Here is a 21,402-nt window from a genome sequence, read left to right on the forward strand (position 1 = left end):
CGTGAAAACATTCCAAGGTGCGGTGCGGTGTGGTTGTTGAAGCGATAGCTGCCATAGACAATCATCGCGTAAATGGTGTAAAAAGATTCAAAATGCTAATAATATATATCCAATTGGCCATATTATCAAAATCTCGTACATATTTGTACGAGGTTAATAGTATCCTCGTACCTCGTACGTAAGACCGTAAATCTCGTATTTGTACGAGGAACCTCGTACGGTTGGCAACCCTGATACATATATATACAGGGTGGTCCAGTACTTAATATTATAATTGGGAAAGTGTGTGTGTGTGTGTGTGTGTGTGTCTGTTTGTATGTCCGTCTTTCACGGCAAAACAGAGCCACGAATTTACCTGATTTTTTAAGTGGAGATAGATGAATGGATGGAGATTGACAGGCTATTTTTTTTCTTTTTCTAACCCCACACTTCCCTAAAGTGGTCGGTAGAAGATAAGCGATTGAAAGTATGTATGTGGAATATTGCTGAATTGCGGATCGAGTTTTACTTTAAGTGACTGGACGCCAAAATAAAATTTCACATTATTTGATCATGACCGAAATAATTGAAGTGACGACGAAAAAAATACCAATTCGGGTTCTGTAAAGTAAAGGTATGGTGCGCCTCCGTCAGTCTGTCTGTCTGTCAATTTATCTGCCTGTCTGTCACAAATCCAACTTTTTATTAGATAGGAGGCAAACGAGCCAGACAAGTCTCCCGATGGGAAAATACACAGCCGAAACTACAGAGACTAAGGTTGCATTGATTAATAAGGGCCATAAGGGGTTGAAAGTTTCTATTCGGATCAAGTTTTATATTAAGTGAAACTTCATGAAAATATTAGAGTAAGAAGGATTATCAAATTCAGCATTCTAGAAAATCTTACCTGGAATGGAGTGAAAGCTTGTATGAGCAACTAGCTTTATTCGAATCTAGAAATTTGAAAACTTTTAAAATGGGAATGAATGATATATTTCAAACGAAACTTGCAATATCGTCAAAAGGTAGTTCAGACAAGAACATGAAATGTGGGTTCAAAATTCCACCACGTTGGGAGTCAAAAGTTGGATAGAAGTGGAAAATTTGTATGGACATGGGCATTAAGGTTTTTAAGCTAGGAACTTCAAAAGTTTAGTAAAATATAAGAACAGTGTTTTTAAAATTCATCTGCTAAAGAGTTTACAAATGGGATGAATGATAATTATAAGCCTAATGTTAAATGATAATTATAAGCCTAAACTCTGTTAACACTAAATAATGTTGCATTAATCCCAATCCCAATAGAGCCTGCCAAGACCATTTTAGAGAAAAGGTCGTGGTAAGTAGTAAGTAAGTCATTTAGTAGAAGTACGGCACTTGGCGTCCACAAGGTTGTATAGATGAGCTAACATGTTGCTGGTGAATATTATGGCGACGAAATTATGCCTGTGCAAAGAACCACTATTAGCATAAGGTGGTAATAACCATAGATGATATGCCTAAATGACCTGACGCCTAATAGCGTAATACGTAGAATTTACGCCTATAGGCGCTAGAAGTGATATGCTCTTAATAATTGTAATGAGTAACATTTTAATCTATGGTAACATATTAACTGAAAGTTTCTACGGAAAATATCGTAGCGCCTGAAATAAATGTCTTGGGCAATTGACACAAGATTTGTGAATTTAATTTTCTCGAGCGTTTATTTAAATGTAAATTTTGTAACCCAGCTCATTAGAATTTTATAGAATTTTAATGACCTATGCAGCTGTGACCCGAATGGCCGAGAGGATACAGGCATCGGCCGCGATTGCAGAGTACGTTGCATCGCTGGTTCCATTCCAGCCTCGGAACTGTAAGCCACTGACCACTGGGGGCCTTGGTAATTTTTTGTCTTCCATAATATGTAATTTATTTCAATTTTAATTTTATATAATTATATCATGTGAATTTAGGTGCGGCAGCGATAGAGAAATAGTGGTAAAACTGCTAGGGAGTATTATGATTTTTCTTGAAGTACTTACTTAGTAAGTACGAGTATGTAAGCCTAGTCGTATTAAAGCTAAGGTGTGTCTGATAGGGAGCATGACACCCCATTTGGACTGGCCATGATGTTACGTAGAGCGAACTGCCCTAACCCCTCGATCCCAGGCTCTAAGATCATACATAGGATATACATAGGATCATATTTATATATCATATAATGGGAAAGTGTGTGTCTGTTAGTTTGTCCGTCTTTCACGGCAAAACGGAGCGACGAATTGACGTGATTTTTTAAGTGGAGATAGTTGAAGGGATGGAGAGTGACATAGGCTACTGTTTGTCTCTTTCTAACGCGAGCGAAGCCGCAGGCAAATGCTAGTAGGATGTAAGTAGGTATCTAAAGACACATCTATAAGTACCACGTACCTAATATTTGAATTTTCCCAATTAACCTGCAGGGCAATTAAATCATGATCGCGCAATGAATGATAAAACATCGGGCCGTCCCTATCAAATAGGGACGGCCTGATGTTTTCTCATTTACCATAATTGTCTGGCTGATATTCCGAAGCCTACTTTGTAAACCTTTAATGAAGTATTTTAATCCTACACAGGTGGAATTTCCGGTAGCTCTTCAGACCCAGCCAGTCTACAGGATGTATCAGAAGCACTGCTAGTTGCTGGTGCTGAACGTAGATAATGGTCTAATAAGTAGGTATGTTTTAATTGTACACCACAATTTAGTAGAAAATGTTGTATTGTAATAGAAGCGATCACTATAGTTCATCAAATGATCGTCGCTAATTTTATTTATATATAAGTAGGAAGTTCCCTACCTGTCAAGCTCAAGATAATGTGCCACACAAATACCTTATTTTTTAACCGCCGCCTCAAATCTCTCAAAAGAAGGTGGTTCTCTATTCGTCTGTATTTTTTATATTTTTTTTAATGTTTGTTCTCGATATCTCCGCCGTTACTGGACCGATGTTGAATTTGTGTGTGTGTGAATTTTTTTTTTGATTGAAGCCGTCAGCAGCGGGGCAGGGCCCAAGTGGTTAGGGCTGCAGAGAGAGGAACCGTCGGACTATCCGCGCCGTGTCCAAGATCACCGCCTTCTGCATCTGACCCTTGATCCAACCACCTAGCGAGAGTCTCTCGAGATGTTGGTCGAGACTCTTCGCTATGAGACCGTTCGCTGAAACGACTATCGGGACAATGATCGTCGAATCAACATCCCACATGGCGGTCATCTCGTAAGCCAAGTCTAGGTACTTACTGGACTTGTCCTTCTCGGCTTTCACGAGATTCTCATCATGGGGGATGGTGATGTCGACGAGCACGGTCCGGCGTTGCGATCGATCTATTATGACAATGTCAGGCTTATTGGCTACAATAGTCCTGTCAGTGATAATAGATCGATCCCAATAGAGCGTGGCACGACCATTTTCGAGAACTGGCGCAGGTATGTACTTGTAGTACGGTACTTCGCGGTCCACAAGACCGTATTGAAGAGCAAGCTGCTGGTGAATATTTTTTATTATTATTACAATACAAAAAGCTTAGTCGATGATGTAATCACCATTAGCATCTATGACTTCTTGCCAACGATCCGGCAAAGTTTGGATGCCTTTCGCCCAGAACTCTGATGGCTGTGCCTCGAAAAAGTTGTTACATCATGAAAAACATTGAATTGTTTACCCCGCAAATGTCGTTTCAGGGCTCTAAACAAATGAAAGTCTGATGGTGCGATGTCTGATGGAGAATAAGGTGGGTGGGGTATCGTCTCCCAGCCCAAGTTCTGCAGCTGTTGGCGAACGGTAGATGCGACATGAGGTCGAAAATTACAGTGGCTCGTCTTCGTCGTTTTTTCTTGATAGCAGAAGATAGTTCGGTGAGCTGTGTTGAATATTTGTTAGCGTTTACAGTTTCATTGTGTAATAGTTCATGAAACAGCATGCTTTGCGAGTCCCAGAAACAACAAAGCAAAACTTTTAAGTGGTTCTTTTGACTCAGCTTCGGTTTACTTGGTGGCGTTTCTTCTCGAGGCAGCCAAAAAGCACGACGTGTAGTATCGTTCTCATAATAAATCCATGATTCATCTCCCGTAACCAGATCAGTCAAAAACTCTTTACGTCGGGGTCGTAGCAAAAGTGATTGACAGATGGCGACACGGACTGCACGACTGGCGTCGGTAAGGATGTGCGGTACCCATCGAGCCAAAACCTTTCGATACCCAAGCTCATGCAGATGGTATTCCACAGCGTGGTAACTGCAGTTAAGTGCTTCCGCTAATTCACGAGTAGTAGCATCAGGATTCGACTGTAGTTCGCGGCTTAAATCGTCATCATTGAATGCAGGTGGTCGTCCTGAGCGTGACTGACTTTCAAGGCTCCTGTCTCCTGATTTAAAACGGTCAAACCATCTGGACACCGTGGCATGGCTTGTACTTCCAGCGCCCAATGCAGTGTTAATATTGTCAGCCGCAGCCCGCGCACTGTGGCCTAACAAGTACTCGTATAAGTAAAGTGTTTCGAACTTGTCGCTCGTCCATTTTATTTCAATCTAACTAAACCAATCACGAGGGCGGCTTTATATACCCTCACATTAGAAGTACCTAGAATGTTCTACAACATACTAGAATATTATCGAAAACAATTAACTTAAGAAAGGAAATGTATAGAGTTTTGTAGAGTGTGTCATTACTTTTGTGCCAACCCAATACTTCTATCCTTTTATCGAGCCGGCTCATAATACATTCAAGTCCATATATAATGAAGGTTGTCTGGAAGAGATCGCTCTTAAGCGATAAGATCGCCTGTTGTTACCTCTGTTTAATATGTTATTATTACTTGTATTTGTATAGGTACTATATATTATTTGTATAGATACTATAACGTCTATAACTTTGATCATAATATGTAATAGTTATAATTTGTTTCAGAAGAACGGCCGGTAGAAGTTTATAGCCGAGTTTAAAATCGATAACAGACTCAATTTTTTAAAGAATAAAGAGGCAGGCAGAGTACCTTCAGACAGTTGTAATGATATAGAACAAGAAGCGAGGACGATGACGCAGTGATATCAAATAATATGAAAAAGTTTTTTGACGGCGCGTCATGTGCTCAGAACGTAAAAACGTCTATGGATAGAAAATTAATGATGATGGGCAAACTGTGAAGTACCTTCAGATAGTAGTAATGATATAGAACAAGAAGCGAGGAGGATGACGAAGTGATATAAAACAATATGAAAAGTTTTTTCACGACGCGGAATGTGCTCCAAACGTAAACATCTATAAATAAATACTTATTAATGATGATGGGCAGACTGAGGTACCTTCAGATAGGAGTAATGATATAGAACAAGAAGCGAGAACGATAACGCAGAGCTATCAAATAATACAAAAAGTTTTTTGTCGACGCGCCACGTGCTCAGAACGTAAACGTCTATGAATAGAACATCATTGATGATGCTTAGACGCCTTAGACTGAGGTACCTTCATATAGTAGTAATGATATAGAACAAGAAGCGAGGACGATGACGAAGTGATATCAAATAATATAAAAAGTTTTTTTGACGACGCATCATGTGCTCAGAACGTAAAGATGTATGAATAGGACGTTACTGCTGCAAATGCATGCTGAGCAATCTAAGGTACTTTCATATAGTAGTAATAGTATAGAAGCCGTTTCTGGGGCACATGTGTACCTACGTATCTATATAACTCAATTTCTATTAATATTAATAAACTCAAATTCTATTATGATACTGTTATTATACCTTATCAACACTGGAAATTTCAAATGTCGTAGTACGTAACTTTTCAAGAGACCCAATTCATATCTTGGAATCTGTTACCTATCCTATTAAGACGAATCTTAAAATAATAGTTTCCAAATAAGTTTGTCTATGTTAACATATTAACTAAATATGAATAGTTGCTTTAGAAAATAGAGCCCCTTACGCCAAAAATGTTTTAGCTAATCGGTAGGTAAAGATGCCGTCAGAATAAAATCATTATTCTGTTGTTTATACTTGGTACTAACAGTACCTTTAATTGAAAGTAGCATGTCTTTTTGGTGCCAGCAACAACAGTTACAATAAAGGCATTTGAAAATTACTGAGACATATACGAAATCTATAAGTACCTACCTAATATGAACTATTTTATCTAAACCTTAGGAAGTTAATGACAAGGTATTTTCAGCTCATAACTTCATTATAAAACGGGTCTTTATGTATGTATGTATGTATAAACTCTTTATTGTACAAAACACAAATATGACACAGGATAGACAGTACAAAGGCGAACTTATCCCTTTAAGGGATTTCTTCCAGCTAACCTTTGAGTAGGTGAAATGTGATGAAGAATGTACTTTATAATGTACTTATATGTAGATTTCGTATATGTCTCAGTAATTTTCAAATGCCTTTATTGTAACTGGCAATGGCTGGGTTGCTGGCACCAAAAAGACATGCTACTTTCAATTAAAGGTTTCAATAGATCATGTCTAGGCTATATTATATTATAGGCTGATAGAGATTTTTTCTGATTTCTATGCAGTATTTAATGTACTTACGACAAAATGTCCCTTACGACAACATTTGAAATTTTCAGTGTAATATGACCATGGTCGTGGGTACTTAACAACTTTTTTCAACTCCCGTGTTGTTATTCGTCATTTACAGTGTCGTGCATAGATCGTTAAAACCCTACATAAAAGATGCCCGCCCCCACCCGGCGCCCCGCGCACCCACGCATACGATATGTTCTTAAGAGGATACGGTAGCGAAAATGCTAAAATGGAAAGGAGCCCCCTTTTCAACTTGGGAATTTTAGTTAAATATACAAGTGTTATTACCTAGATTTATCGAAAAAAAATTGTCCATTAAGAACAACTCAGTCAAAAGATATTTCAAAAAAATCTTTAAAATCGAGGTTCCGCTCTCGACTCTTTCCTCCTTCAAAACTTAATTAATCGGAACGAAATTTGAGAATCTGAATAACAATGAAATAATCTATGTCGGACCGTTTCGCTTTTTGGTTAATTGTTACCAATCTTGAGTATCACACCTTTTTTTGCGCCACAATGAAAAAAGCAGAATATCAAAAAAATCAAAACGGTCCGACACAGATAAAAATAATAACAATCTGTGTTGAAAAAATCATTGCTCTATCTTCAAAAACCAGGAGGAAATAGTCGAGAGCGTTTGTATGGAAAATTGACCCCTACCGTATCGTCTTAATAGCTTGGTCAACGAGTAGATGGAATGGCCGAAAGCAGAAAGTTTCACTACGGGATGTTATTAGGGATAGCCAGGAGACATACATACTAAAAGTCCTCGGACTTTGGACGTGAGCTCGAAGAGGGGGGGATGAAAAAGGTCCCATTTTATTGGTTTTTTGCTCATATTTCAAAAACTATGCGTCATACGAAATTTTGGTTTACTACACTTTGAAAGTTTATAAAATTCTCTATAACTTTGATCTAGAAACTTTTTTTCTATTCTTAACCATTGTCTAGGTATGAGCTCCTAAAAACTGTTAATTTTTTTTTAAATCGTCCCCCCCCCACTTCTTGTTTCATAGATTGCTCCATATCTTGAAAAATATTTATCTTAGACAAAAGTTTTCTTAAAAAATCTTGTAGATCAGTCAAATACCTTTCATAATAATTATGTGTACATATGCTTCTGTGTCATGTACCGTTGAATAATTATACGACTTTAAAACGAAATGAAACAACAAATGTATGTGATAAACGTGTAAAATATGTATTTCATGAACATGATTGTATTACGATGCTGTATAAATGCATTCACACAATAGGTAACAATACAATTAGCTGTACATAAAGGCCTTCTCACACCCACATCTATCACTACTACAATCTCTGGTGCACCGGCAAAATATTAACTTCAGTATTTCTTCCGGAGCAGCTGGTACTTTGGTTTGCACAGGAATCAGTAAGTTGCTTTCGTTCCGTGCCCATCCCCATTCATCATCCTCCTTGCGTTAGATATCCCGGCATTTGCCACGGCTCATGGGTGCCTGGGGTCCACTTTGACAACTAATCCCAAGATTTGGCGTAGGCACTAGTTTTACGAAAGCGACTGCCATTTGACTTTCCAACCCGAAGGGTAACTAGGACTTATTGGTATTAGTCCGGCTTCCTCACGACGTTTTCCTTCACCGAAAAGCGACTGGCAAATATCAAATGACATTTCGCATATAAGTTCAGAATAAAGTCATTGGCACGAGTCGGGTTCGAACCCGCGACCTCCGGATCGAAAGTCAACGACACCGCCAGGATAGAGGAAGACACTGATGATAACGACGGGGAGGATATTGTCTAAGATACATTTGTCACATCTGATCCAGACGACATGGAAGAAACAGTTTCAATTTGTTTAATTTATTTGGGACAACAAACACAGTAACACACAAGGTTATAATAGAGAATTGCAGTGTTTGTCAACAGTAGTAAGGTGTGAGACCAACAACATTTCAAACAAACAAAAAATCTTGGGATTAGTTGTCAAAGTTTTTAAATATTGACAAATGTCAATCAATCACATTCACTAGAAATAAGAACTTGATTAATCACGATTATAATATAAACGGCAAACGATTAGTAAGGGTTTGTTCCATCAGAGATCTTGGAGTATTATTGGATAGTCAATTGTCGTTTCGCGGTCATTATGAGCATATGGTGTCGAAATGTAATCGCATGCTGGGATTTATTAAGCGAACTGCAAAGCCTTTCAAAGTGTCAAATAGCTTAATGATTCTTTACTGTGCATTAGTACGAACTACGCTTGAATACTGTTCTTCAGTTTGGAAACCAATTTATAAGACACACTCTGATAGATTGGAATCAATACAGGCGAAATTCTTACGATATCTTTCTATTAAAAATAAAACACGACAAGCGCTTCCTGAATATATTGATAGACTCTCAGCTTATAATATACAATCCCTAGCCTCCCGACGGGATGTTGTCGATCTGGTTACTCTATATAAAATCGTGCATGGCGGTCTCGACAGTAACCTCATGGATTATGTCCATTTTAGAGCCAACAATAAGAGAACACGAAATCTAGAAATGTTTGCCTTGCCCATGGTAGCTAATAATAATATATCTAACAATGCGCCTATCCTTAGAATGTGTCGTTTGTACAATGACTTAGATATGGACATTGATATTTTGAATAGTTCTTTGACTAAGTTCAAAAATGTTTTATTATCCCGAAATTTACAAGTAAGTGATTAACATTTGATTGTATTTTTTGTTTTAAACTCAACTATTGTCGACCTTTTCATTTGTGAAAAATGTATTTAGCGCTAAAATGTTTTTTTATTATAATGCTGTGTACAATTGTAATCGTAATGTAAGTAATATGTAAGTTGCTAATGTAAGGAATAATTTACAATGTTGTTTGCCTGCATTATGTTATTGTACCTATTCATAAAAATAAAAATAAAATAAAATAAAATAAAAGTGGACCCCAGGCTCCCATGAGCCGTGGCAAATGCCGGGATATCTAACGCAAGGAGGATGATGAATGGGGATGGGCACGGAACGAAAGCAACTTACTGATTCCTGTGCAAACCAAAGTACCAGCTGCTCCGGAAGAAATACTGAAGTTAATATTTTGCCGGTGCACCAGAGATTGTAGTAGTGGTAGATGTGGGTGTGAGAAGGCCTTTATGTACAGCTAATTGTATTGTTACCTATTGTGTGAATGCATTTATACAGCATCGTAATACAGCTTTCTTCCCGTGGGTGTCGTAGAAGGCGACTATGGGATATGGGTTAAATTGTGGCGTAGGCGAGAGGCTGGCAACCTGTCACTGCAATGCCAGTTTCGTTTTCTTTTAACCCCTTATTTGCCAAGAGTGGCCCTGAAGCTTTAGTAGTTTCATGTGCTCTGCCTACCCCTTTATGGGATACAGGCGTGATTGTATGTATGTTGTATGTATGTAATACAATCATGTTCATGAAATACACATTTTACACGTTTATGACATACATTTGTTGTTTCATTTCGTTTTAAAGTCGTATAATTATTCAACGGTACATGACACAGAAGCATATGTACACATAATTATTATGAAAGGTATTTGACTGATCTACAAGATTTTTTAAGAAAACTTTTGTCTAAGATAAATATTTTTCAAGTGAAACAAAAAGTGGGGGGGGACGATTTAAAAAAAAATTAACAGTTTTTAGGAGCTCATACCTAGACAATGGTTAAGAATAGAAAAAAGTTTCTAGATCAAAGTTATAGAGAATTTTATAAGCTTTCAAAGTGTAGTAAATCAAAATTTCTTATGACGCATAGTTTTTAGGGTTCCGTAGTCAACTAGGAACCCTTATAGTTTCGCCATGTCTGTCTGTCTGTCCGTCCGTCCGTCCGTCCGTCCGTCCGTCCGTCCGTCCGTCCGTCCGTCCGTCCGTCCGTCCGTCCGTCCGTCCGTCCGTCCGCGGATAATCTCAGTAACCGTAAGCACTAGAAAGCTGAAATTTGGTACCAATACGTATATCAATCACGCCAACAAAGTGCAAAAATAAAAAATGGAAAAAAAATGTTTTATTAGGGTACCCCCCCTACATGTAAAGTGGGGGCTGATATTTTGTTTCATTCCAACCCCAACGTGTGATATATTGTTGGATAGGTATTTAAAAATGAATAAGGGTTTAAGAGGGACTAAGACCGTTTTTTGATAATATTAATATTTTCGGAAATAATCGCTCCTAAAGGAAAAAAAGTGCGTCCCCCCCCCCCCCCTCTAACTTTTGAACCATATGTTTAAAAAATATGAAAAAAATCACAAAAGTAGAACTTTATAAATACTTTCTAGGAAAATTGTTTTGAACTTGATAGGTTCAGTAGTTTTTGAGAAAAATACGAAAAACTACGGAACCCTACACTGAGCGTGGCCCGACACGTTCTTGGCCGGTTTTTGAAATATGAGCAAAAAACCAAAAAATGGGACCTTTTTCATTCCCCTCTTCGAGCTCACGTCCAAAGTCCGAGGACTTTTAGTATGTATGTCTCCTGACTATCCCTAACAACATCCCGTAGTGAAATTTTCTGCTTTTGGCCATTCCACCTAGACCCCCCTTTTGAGCATTCATTGACTGATCTATAAAGCATTGTTAGCAAGCCTTTAATGGATATAGCGTGGGTGCGCGGGGCGCCGGGGGATGCCGGCGGCGCGGGGGAGTGCGAGCGACAGGGTGAGGCAGGAACAGAGGGGAGGCCGACGCGTCAAAATACATGAAACAGTGCGAATTTAACGAAAGTTATTCTAGAAAACTATTAAAAAGTAAGTGCATGGTCGCAGAAAAAGTATTGTATTGTATGCAACAGTGTTTAACTGAGTCAAAAATACTCCAGGGTGGCTAGCCGAATGGCACAATCGTTCACGAAACGCTCACGAAACGAAGCGCTAGTAGATATCTATCTCTATCGCGCTTGCGTATTGGCGCGACAGAGCCAGCGGCGTATCGCTTTCGTTTGGCGTCGGAGAAATGCCATTCGGCTACGGGGCCTGGCGTCCTTATTAACAATTTTTGGCTTCGCCTCAAATTATTACTGACGTCTTTTTTGACCTCACTTAAACCACTCACTCACTCACTTGTACTATTATATATTCTGTGCTTAAACGCCAGTTGCATAAAATACTATTATTGTGGATTTAACCCTGAAATGACGACAAAAGATATGCTTTCTCATAAGTTTCGCTTAATCACCTATTTGTTTTTGTTTTCTATTGAGCATGATGAAGATATGATATTCTTACTTTTATTTATTATGTACTGTATTAAAGTATTTTTCTTACACAAGCCATAAATATTTAGGTACTTACAGTCAAAAGCCAAGTAATAAATTAAGTTTCCGACGCAAAAACTTTTGAATTCCAGTAAAACTCTCTTTGTTGAATCAAAAATGTCTTTGTCAAAAATGCATAAGTAATAGATAGATTTATATATTTAAAAAAAGGTGTGCATTACCCACTTGTTCTTCTTATTGCCTACCTACTGATTTTTTTTGGCATTATAATGCGCCGCAATCTTGATGAGTCGTTTTACTGTATAAAGTTATTCTTACTTACGAAACCAAAGCAATGCGAATGAGTAAAACTTAATTAAGTATAATAATTATATACGTAGTAATTTATAATGTATCATAAGTGGCCAAGAGCAAGTAGGGAAATGATTTTTCCCTGTAATTTTTGGACATACCTAAGATGGTTTACGTTATTTGTAAGTATTTATTACTTGAAAAAAATGTAATGTGCTCTAAACGCCTGTTTCTTTTATCAGGTAGCATGGTGTATTTTTCAGTGCAGGTTTCCATAAATTCATGCCTACATGGATTTTAAATGTTATGTATTAACAATAAATAAATCAATTTTATGTAAAATTGCATTTTATTTAAATCAAGAGATATTTATTATCACTGATAGGAAATAATAGCTCATAATTATTAATGCTTAATAAATGGCTATTTTTAAGAAATTAAATTTCCTTACCTAAGCTCTTTCTATTTTAATAGGCCCAAAAATGTGTTACAGTTTATTTATTACTATTTTTTTATGTAAAGAACTTCCAAATTTTAAAACATACTGGGCCAAGCTATAGGAACAAAAACAAAAAATACAAAAAGAAACACCCTCGCCGGGGTTCGAACCCAGGATAAATTGGAACAATAAATTGGATTACCTACTACCAAGAACCGCTAGGCTAAACCGGTTGTCTGCTATACATTTAGCGCGCCACTAGTATAAACGAACTTTTTGAAGGGGACATATTTCTGTATGGAGTTATCGTTCTTCTCCTAGTGAGTATTATATTCTTTGGTTACATGTCTTCCTTTATTTAGTTTAGTCTATGGTCATAGTGACGTTAATAAATCAGATTGTAAGAAATCTCTTACTGCTTGTCATTTTGACATGGTTGTAGAGTGGCCTAGGGTTCCAATTGGTTGACTGTACGGTGGCCTAGATAGCGTTGCACCTTTGGGGAACGCTCGGCTAGATGGCTCTAATATTAATATTTGACATTTTAACACATATCACGCTAACAATATGGGCCAAAATGTCAAATCTGACGTTCAAATGTTTTAAGCCTGTGTCGAAAAATGGCAGTCTATGCACTGTTATTATACGTTTTACTTTGACAGTAACTCTCTATAATACTCGATCCTCTTTGTTATCTGTCAAGTGCCGCAAAAAAAAATGATTTCTCAGAACCATTTCTGCCATGATTTCTGTAATTTATGTTATTAAAACAAATAATTATACAATTTAGTACACACCGTGTATCGGCAGTCCTGGAACAGCACAGGGAAGTGGAAGCTCGCGTCCGGCAGCTCCTGGAGAGAGCAGTGCACCAGCGTCTCGTCCAAGTCCAAAACCTGTAGCAACATAAATAAATTTAGAATCTAATTTTTTTAGACTTATATTGACCGGGATATATACCGTCAGGGCCGGATTAAGGGTAGAGCGAGTGGAGCGGCCGCTCTAGGCGCCACATATGTGTGAAGTGCCTGTGAAGTCAAAATACCCCAAAATATGCCAAAGACCGCAGCTCTGCAGTTGATCAAAGCTTGGAAGCTCGCTGATTTCCCGCTAGCGGGTTGAGTCTTAATAAATTGCGTCAATAGGAAAAAAAAAAATCGCGCTCGCTTCGCTCGAGCTTACAATTTATATCGGTTCTCTTTTAGTTACTTAGGAAAAATTCTGAGCTCGCGTTTTCATGTCAAGTCTGTTTTCCTGACTTGGCCACTATAGTACTCCATTTTGTTTGTTATTTTATGTATCTGATATCCACGTTCATTCCCACGTGGTCCCACTATACTAGGGTGCGATTGAGAAAGTTCAACCCTTTGTCCCTTTCGTACGCTGTATGATGAAATCAAATAATTTTGTATTGCGTTAATCTTTAAATTACAGCGTTACTATGAAAAAAATTTCGCGCTCGCTACGCTCGCGATTTTTTTACCTATGTCGTAAGACTTCTTCCCAAGGGCGCCGAAACTCAAACTAGCTCTACCCTGAATGAGTGCACGGACCGGCGCTGTATACCGTGATTACCGTTTTGATTTTTACCGAGCTTCCGATATTTCGACGCAGTTGCATGCCACATCATGATTACGACGTTCTAGTGTGAATGCGACCAGTGGTAACGCTGAAATTGAACGCAGCCGGCGCGGAAGGTGCGCTCGCGCGCTGTCTACACAACTTTAACATCCAGCAGGTGGACTTTTCAGTTTTTCGTGAGCATGATACATGCAAGTGCGTCGAAATATCGGGAGCTCGGAAAAAACAAAAAGGTAATCCCGGTCAATATAAGTCTAATGAAAATAACAGTGAATCATTCAAAACTCATTTTTTTGTCAAAATGTGTTTTTTTGTTGTTGGAAGTAGGCCACAAAACCTCCCTCTATGCCTTGTCTATGTACACGATTAATGTCTTCTCTTCTATTAATCTTTATTTTACTATTTATAATATACTAGCATTTGCCGGCGGCTTCGCTCGCGTTAGACAGAGACAAAAAGTATCCTATATCACTATCCATCCCTTCAACTGTCTCCACTTAAAAAAATCACGTCAACTCGTCGCTCCTTTTCGACGTGAAAGACGCACAAACAGACACCCACACTTTCCCATTTATAATATTAGTATGGATTAATTATTTCTGAGTCCGAAATCTCTTTTTATTCCATCATTTGTCTATCAATTATTTTCTAAGAGTAGCAGTAGAGGACCAGCAGAGTAACTTAAGCAGTTTCATATGAATACAGTACATACATACATACATACAATCACGCCTGTGTCCCATGAAGGGGTAGGCAGAGCACATGAAACTACTCAGGTTTCAGTGTCACTCTTGGCAAATAAGGGGTTGAAAGTAAACGAAACTGTGACATTGCAGTGACAGGTTGCCAGCCTCTCGCCTACGCCACAATTTAACCCATATCCCATAGTCGCCTTCTATGACACCCACGGGAAGAAAGGGGTGGTGAAATTCTTAACCACTTACCAGACTGAAATCGGGACTAGTTCGTGTCTTGAGCGGTAACGCTGGGTACCGCGCACGAAGGGCGCCGGTAGCCACGCTCTCCAAAGGAGGTAGCTGAAAATATACACTCGATCAATATAGTCTACTTGCCTCCTAGTCAAATCAGCTTCTTTTTTTTTATACTACGTCGGTGGCAAACAAGCATACGGCCCGCCTGACGTAAAGCGGTCACCGTAACCTATGGACGCTTGCAACTCAAACAGTGTCACATGCGCGTTGCCACCCCATTAGAAACTTGTACATTCCCTTTTGCTGGGTTAAGTACACAGCAAAAAGAAGTGTACAAGTTCTAAGGATGGTTCGGGTTGCCGACGACTCAAAGGACAATAGACGGAACAAGTTAGTTCCGTAAATCCTCCCGTCATCAGCACACCGCACCCTCGTTGAGCTCTGGCAGCCTTACTCACCGACAGGAACACAACACTATGAGTAGGGTCTAGTGCTATTTGGCTGCGGTCTTCTGTAAGGCGGAGGTACTTCCCCAGTTGGGCTCTGCTCTAGATTCGAGCGAGACGATATCCGCTGTGCTGTGCCCTACCACACAAAGCGGAATATCATTCGCTATGCCCTAACTCCTATTTTTAAGACCTGTCAAAACGAATTTCAATGTCTTGCTAATATGGAATTAATATGTAATAGAATTAAGGTCAGATGGCAGTCGCTTTCGCAAAACTAGTGCCTACGCCAAATCTTGGGATTAGTTGTCAAAGCGGACCCCAGGCTCCCATGAGCCGTGGCAAATGCCGGGATAACGCAAGGAGGATGATGAATTGATGATGTAATAGAATTGAGTGACGTCACGGTCAACTCAGTTTACTTTTACTTTATATATTTCTACCTGACTTATTAAATAGAAATTGGAATTAAAAATAACTTCTATCCATGTTTTTCTTACATTTATCTGATGCTTTATTTCGTGCATGGTATAATAGTACATTTCGATACAAGTGCGAAAAAGAGGAAGTTCGAAACGAGTGGCGATAAATTAAAACACGACCGAAGGGAGTGTTTTAAATCGACACGAGTTACGAATTTCCTTTTTGCACGTGTATCGTACGACGTTTTTCAGTACAGATGAGCCTCCTAAGTTTCGACCCGGCATATAATGAACCCCTTCTCGTACTAGTGCGAGAAGTGGTTCATTATATGTCAGGTCGAAACTTCGGGGAGCCATCTGTACTTACTGAAAAACGTCGTACGATACACGTGTGAAAAGGAAATTCGTAACTCGTGACGATTTAAAACACTCCCTTCGTTCGTGTTTTAATTTATCGCCACTCGTTTCGAACTTCCTTTTTTACGCACTTGTATCGTAATGTACTATTAATTTCAGTCAAGTTCCCTATTAAAGCATATTTAATGACCGGCAAGAGGCTGCGCAGGATCGGGACAGCTGGCTCTCGTTTCGGAGGCCAAGAGTCACTTTAGATCACTAAGCCAAAATAGTTAGCTAGTTATGTATTTTATTATATATTAACTAAGTTTATTACTAACCATCAAAGAGGATCGAGTATTAAAGAGAGTTACTGTCAAAGTAAAATGTGTAATCACAGTGCATAGATTGCCATCTCTCGACACAGGCTTAAAACTTTTGAACCTCAGTTTTGACAATTTGGCCCATATTCTTAGCTTGATATGTTTTAAAATGTCAAATATTAATATTAGCGCCATCTAGCCGAGCATACCCCAAAGGTGTATCGCCATCTAGCTCACCGTACCTTTTTCTGTATGGTTTTGGGGTACGTTTTTTTCTTAGACTTTATCTGTCTATATGAAGTTATATAGGTCTTTGCTAACCATTAAAACATAATAAAAACACTTAAATTAAAATCTTACAAATAAATAAAACTAAATTATAACTAAATAACTACTTTACCTGTTTAATGAAGAGATATGGGTCAAAAGCGTCCACCCAAGAGGAAATCTGCTCGCAGTCGACCCGATTACTGCACGACGATATAACGTCTGCCGCTTCCTCCTAAAACAAAATAATTATGTTAATAAATAAAATAAATATATATGTTAAAATAATTATGTTAATAAATAAAATAAATAAATATTGGGGACACCTTGCACATACCAACTTAGCCCCAAACTAAGCAAAGCTTGTACTATGGGTGCTAAACGACGATATACATACTTACATACATACATACATACAATCACGCCTGTATCCCATAAAGGGGTAGGCAGTAGGCAGAGCACATGAAACTACTAAAGCTTCAGGGCCACTCTTGGCAAATAAGGGGTTAAAAGAACACGAAACTGTGGCATTGCAGTGACAGGTTGCCAGCCTCTCGCCTACACCACAATTTCACCCATATCCCATAGTCGCCTTCTACGACACCCACGGGAAGAAAGGGGATGGTGAAATTCTTAACCCGTCACCACACAGGCCACACATACATACTTAAATATACATAGGATATACATACTTATATACATACATAGTTTTTCGGAACTTATGTGCGAAATGTCATTTGATATTTGTCAGTCGCTTTATGCGGTGATGGAAAACATCGTGAGGAAACCGGACTAATCCCAAAAAGGCCTAGTTACCCTTCGAATTGGAAGATCGCTTTCGTAAAAACTAGTGCCTACGCCAAATATTCGGATCAGTTGTCAAGGCAGGCAGACCCCAGGCTCCCACGAACCGTGGCAATGCCGGGATAACGCAAGGAGGATGATGATGAGTCTGTAAGGTATACACGACGTTTACCGATATTGGCCCAAACACAGACCAACCCCTATAGACATCTATTACAAGACGACTCGCGGTCGCCAGCCTTCCTAGTATTTGCACTGATATAAGCGCGGGCGCTCGCCGTGCCCGATCAGTATCGACCAAGTAACAGACCCGAAAGCAGCGCGTGTTTTTCGCACAAAAAAATTGGAAAAGGGTATTTTGATGCCTTAAAGATGTCCACCTGTAGTGTGAAATGGTGTGGAAAGGTAACAAGAAGCTCAAATTTAAAAACAGACGGCATTACATTCCACAAATAAGTCATATTTATAATTTATTCAGAGCCGGCATATGTCAACTTACATTGGCCACTTAGGCGTCAGTAGAGGGACAGTCATACTTCTGTCCCTTTTCATCTGGCGCGACTGCCCGCCGTCCTTGAAACGGCCAATCACAGCGCGCTTAACACATTCCCCGCCCGCTCCTCGCACCCCAAACACTGGTGACTCGTATCGCGAACCAAATATACAAGACTGCCACTCTATAGGAGGTTCTCTGTGGGCCCAAATAGGGTTGCAAATAGAAAAAAAAATGTTTTTTTTTAACATAAAAAAAATCGAGCATCATAGTTTTTTTTTTCAGATGAACAAATAATACGACTATAATGGTTTTTCGTGATTTGCAACGTTTCAATAACAATAACGTACCTTTTAATTCGATAAACATTCAGTATACAAACGTTTATTGGGGAATCCCCGATGCAGCGTGGAGCGTGGAGGCCGTGGTGTTGCCAACAGTAAATAGCGACAACTGCTAACTACAGATTTCGTAAATGTTAGTTTGTTAAAACCAGAAATTAAAATTATTAAATGAAATTAATTTAATAGTTAACATAAAGTCCGAAAAACCGTATAAAAGTATTAACTACTTTGCAAATTTTGAGATTTAGTACTTTAGAAAAAACATACTCCAGAAAAAAAACCGTTTTTTTTCACTTTTTTTTTTCAAGCCAGAAAAAAACCGGTTTTTAGCAGTCCTAGGCCCAAAATAGACAGTATCCTTTAAATTTGAAACTAAAGAAGTTACCTACCTCCAGGTCAGAAGGAGGTTGTTCATCATGGCAAGTCAGCGAAGACTCGTCAGCAGTGATATCCGAAGTGCTCTGAAAGTAAATAAATTATTTATACAATGTCTTTATTGATAGTTTACTGAGCATTTCTTTTTTTTTTGCCACTTTTATGAATGCGATATTTTTGAAAAAAATTATGCTATTTCTACTCAGAATCACTAGCTTTTTCAATCCTGGTAGTTAAAAAAATCGTCCCATACGATTATTTCTTATTTTGTTACCATTTTCCGTACACGTTGTGTGGGGTAACGGTAACAAAAGAGGAAAGTAACAAAAATGTATGGAAATTCTGGGACACTTTTTGTCTCCCAGTGAGATTGAAAGTTCTCGTGATTCTGAGTACAATTGACCTGAAATTCCCTAAAAAAATCAAAATATAAAAATGGTAAAAAAAAAAAGAAATGCTCTACTAAGGGCCGGTTGCATCAAACCGTCTGTCACCGTTAAACGTTCGTTAAATTTTATTGTATGGGAAGTTCCATAGACGTCTGCTGCGTGACGATGATGTGTCTGTCAAATGTGGTTCATGCAACTGGCCCTTAGTTAATAAGTCGATAATAATCGTTTGTCCTTTTCTGACGTATTAGTTGCGTAAAAAGGAACACATGTTTTTTATCGTCGGTGGAAATAGCGTTTAATAGCTACTTTGCTCACTGATTTTAAACAGCAAAGTAGTTTCTTTTCTTTTGCCATTTTTCTTATTTTGATTTTTTTAGGGAATTTTAGGTTAATTTTACTCAGAATCACGAGTACTTTCAATCTCACTGGGAGACAAAAAGTGTCCCAGAATTTCCACACATGTTTTTTTTTTAGTACTATCTTCTTTTAATTAACTTAATAACTAGGTACAAGTAGGTTAGGTATAGAGACACATTTTTGTTACTTTCCTCTTTTGTTACCCCACACAACATGTACGGAATATGGTAACAAAATAAGAAAAAATCGTATGGGACAATTTTTTTTAACTACTAGGATTGAAGAAGCTAGTGATTCTGAGTAGAAATAGCATATTTTTTTCCCAAAAGGAGTTGGCAGAGCACATGCTCATTTTAAGCACACTCTTTTCCCACAGTCGACTTGTAATACACCCACGGGAGGAAAGTTGATTAAGTTACATACCCAACCAGCGGCCTCCGCGGCCAAGCTCTGCGTTATCTCATGAAGGAATCCCTCGCTAGGGCTCCGCGCCGAAAGCGCCTCCAGACTCTCTATAGCAGTTCCTTGCGTATCGCACGTTGATGATATCTCGCACTCGCTGTCTCGAACGTAGCCGTCTTGCTCTAACATTGTCACGAAGTCCGGCTGCGGGAAAGAGAGAAGATTAGTTAGCTTGACTCCTAACTACTTAAGTATACTGTAGTTTTTAGTTTGGTATGAGCAAAGAGGATCGAGTTTCTAGAGAGTTACTGCCAAAGAAAAATGTGTAATCACAGTAGACTGCCATCTCTCGACACAAGCTTCAAACTTTTGAACCTCAGTTTTGACAATTTGGCCCGTATTCTTAGCTTGATATGTGTTAAAATGTCAAATATCATTATTAGGGCCATCTAGCCCACCGTATCTTTTTCTCTATGGTTCCGAGGTATTTTTTTCTAAGACTTTATCTGTCTATACGGAGTTACTTATGCCTTTGGTATGAGTCATACCGTAGATTAAATATAACAAGATCATACCATCCCACACCTACATTAAAATGCGACCGCCTAAGACCGCGCTTACACTCCACCACACATAGATGGCGCCACAAAAAAAATGTCTTGTAGCTTTCGATTATACTTGTAGATGGCGTTAAGTGTCACTTTTGACATAGATTTACGGCTCGGAATTGACACTTAATGCCAATCTACAAATAATCGGTGGCAACAAGGCATTTTTTTGTGGCGCCATCTATGTGTGGTGGAGTGTAAGCGCGTTCGTAGGCGGTCGCATTTTAATGTATGGGATGGTATGATCTTGTTAATATTTAATTTATGGTCATACCAAAGAGGATCAAGTATATAGACACACAATTTTAACACATATCAAGTTAAGAATATGTAGCAAGTGGTCAAAACTGTGGTTCAAAAGTTTGCAGTCTATGCACTGTGACCACACATTTTACTTTGACTGTTAGGTTTTCACATTATCCGATCCGATATCGGATGTACGACCGATCCATACTAATATTATAAATGGGAAATGTGTGTGTTTGTTTGTCCATCTTTCACGGCAAAACGGACAGACGAATTGACGTGATTTTTCAAGTGTAGATAGTTGAAAGGATGGAGAGTGACATAGGCTACTTTTTGTCTCTTTCTAACGCGAGCGAAGCCGCGGGCAAAAGCTAGTATAACATATATTTAAGCCGCCATCTTTGATTTTTACCTTTGAAATCCTTCCTTCATCTGATATCGGATTGGATAATGTGAAAACGCAGTTATTCTCTTTATACTCGATCCTCTTTGCTGCACGTAGTTCGTAACCTCGTAATATGAGAGTGAGACAGATATATCGCCAATCGTAATGTGAGAGTGAGACAGACTTACCTGCA

The 21,402-nt window shown here is 38.7% G+C and overlaps 1 protein-coding gene across 1 annotated transcript in view; it reads right to left on the reverse strand.

Moving 5' to 3' along the window:
• LOC125238624 overlaps nt 1-21,402 on the reverse strand; it is a 41,393-nt gene that overhangs the window by 16,818 nt on the left and 3,173 nt on the right. Inside the window, exons 4-8 of the mRNA XM_048145987.1 lie at nt 19,992-20,174; nt 18,834-18,905; nt 16,937-17,038; nt 15,022-15,114; nt 13,294-13,392 (exon numbers count right to left, since the gene is read on the reverse strand). Coding sequence (XP_048001944.1) covers nt 13,294-13,392; nt 15,022-15,114; nt 16,937-17,038; nt 18,834-18,905; nt 19,992-20,174 — 549 coding nt within the window. The remainder of the gene's footprint in view (nt 1-13,293; nt 13,393-15,021; nt 15,115-16,936; nt 17,039-18,833; nt 18,906-19,991; nt 20,175-21,402) is intronic.

Source organism: Leguminivora glycinivorella, chromosome 24 (genome assembly GCF_023078275.1).
Source record: "Leguminivora glycinivorella isolate SPB_JAAS2020 chromosome 24, LegGlyc_1.1, whole genome shotgun sequence".
In the NCBI taxonomy this organism is placed as follows: Eukaryota; Metazoa; Arthropoda; class Insecta; order Lepidoptera; family Tortricidae; genus Leguminivora; species Leguminivora glycinivorella.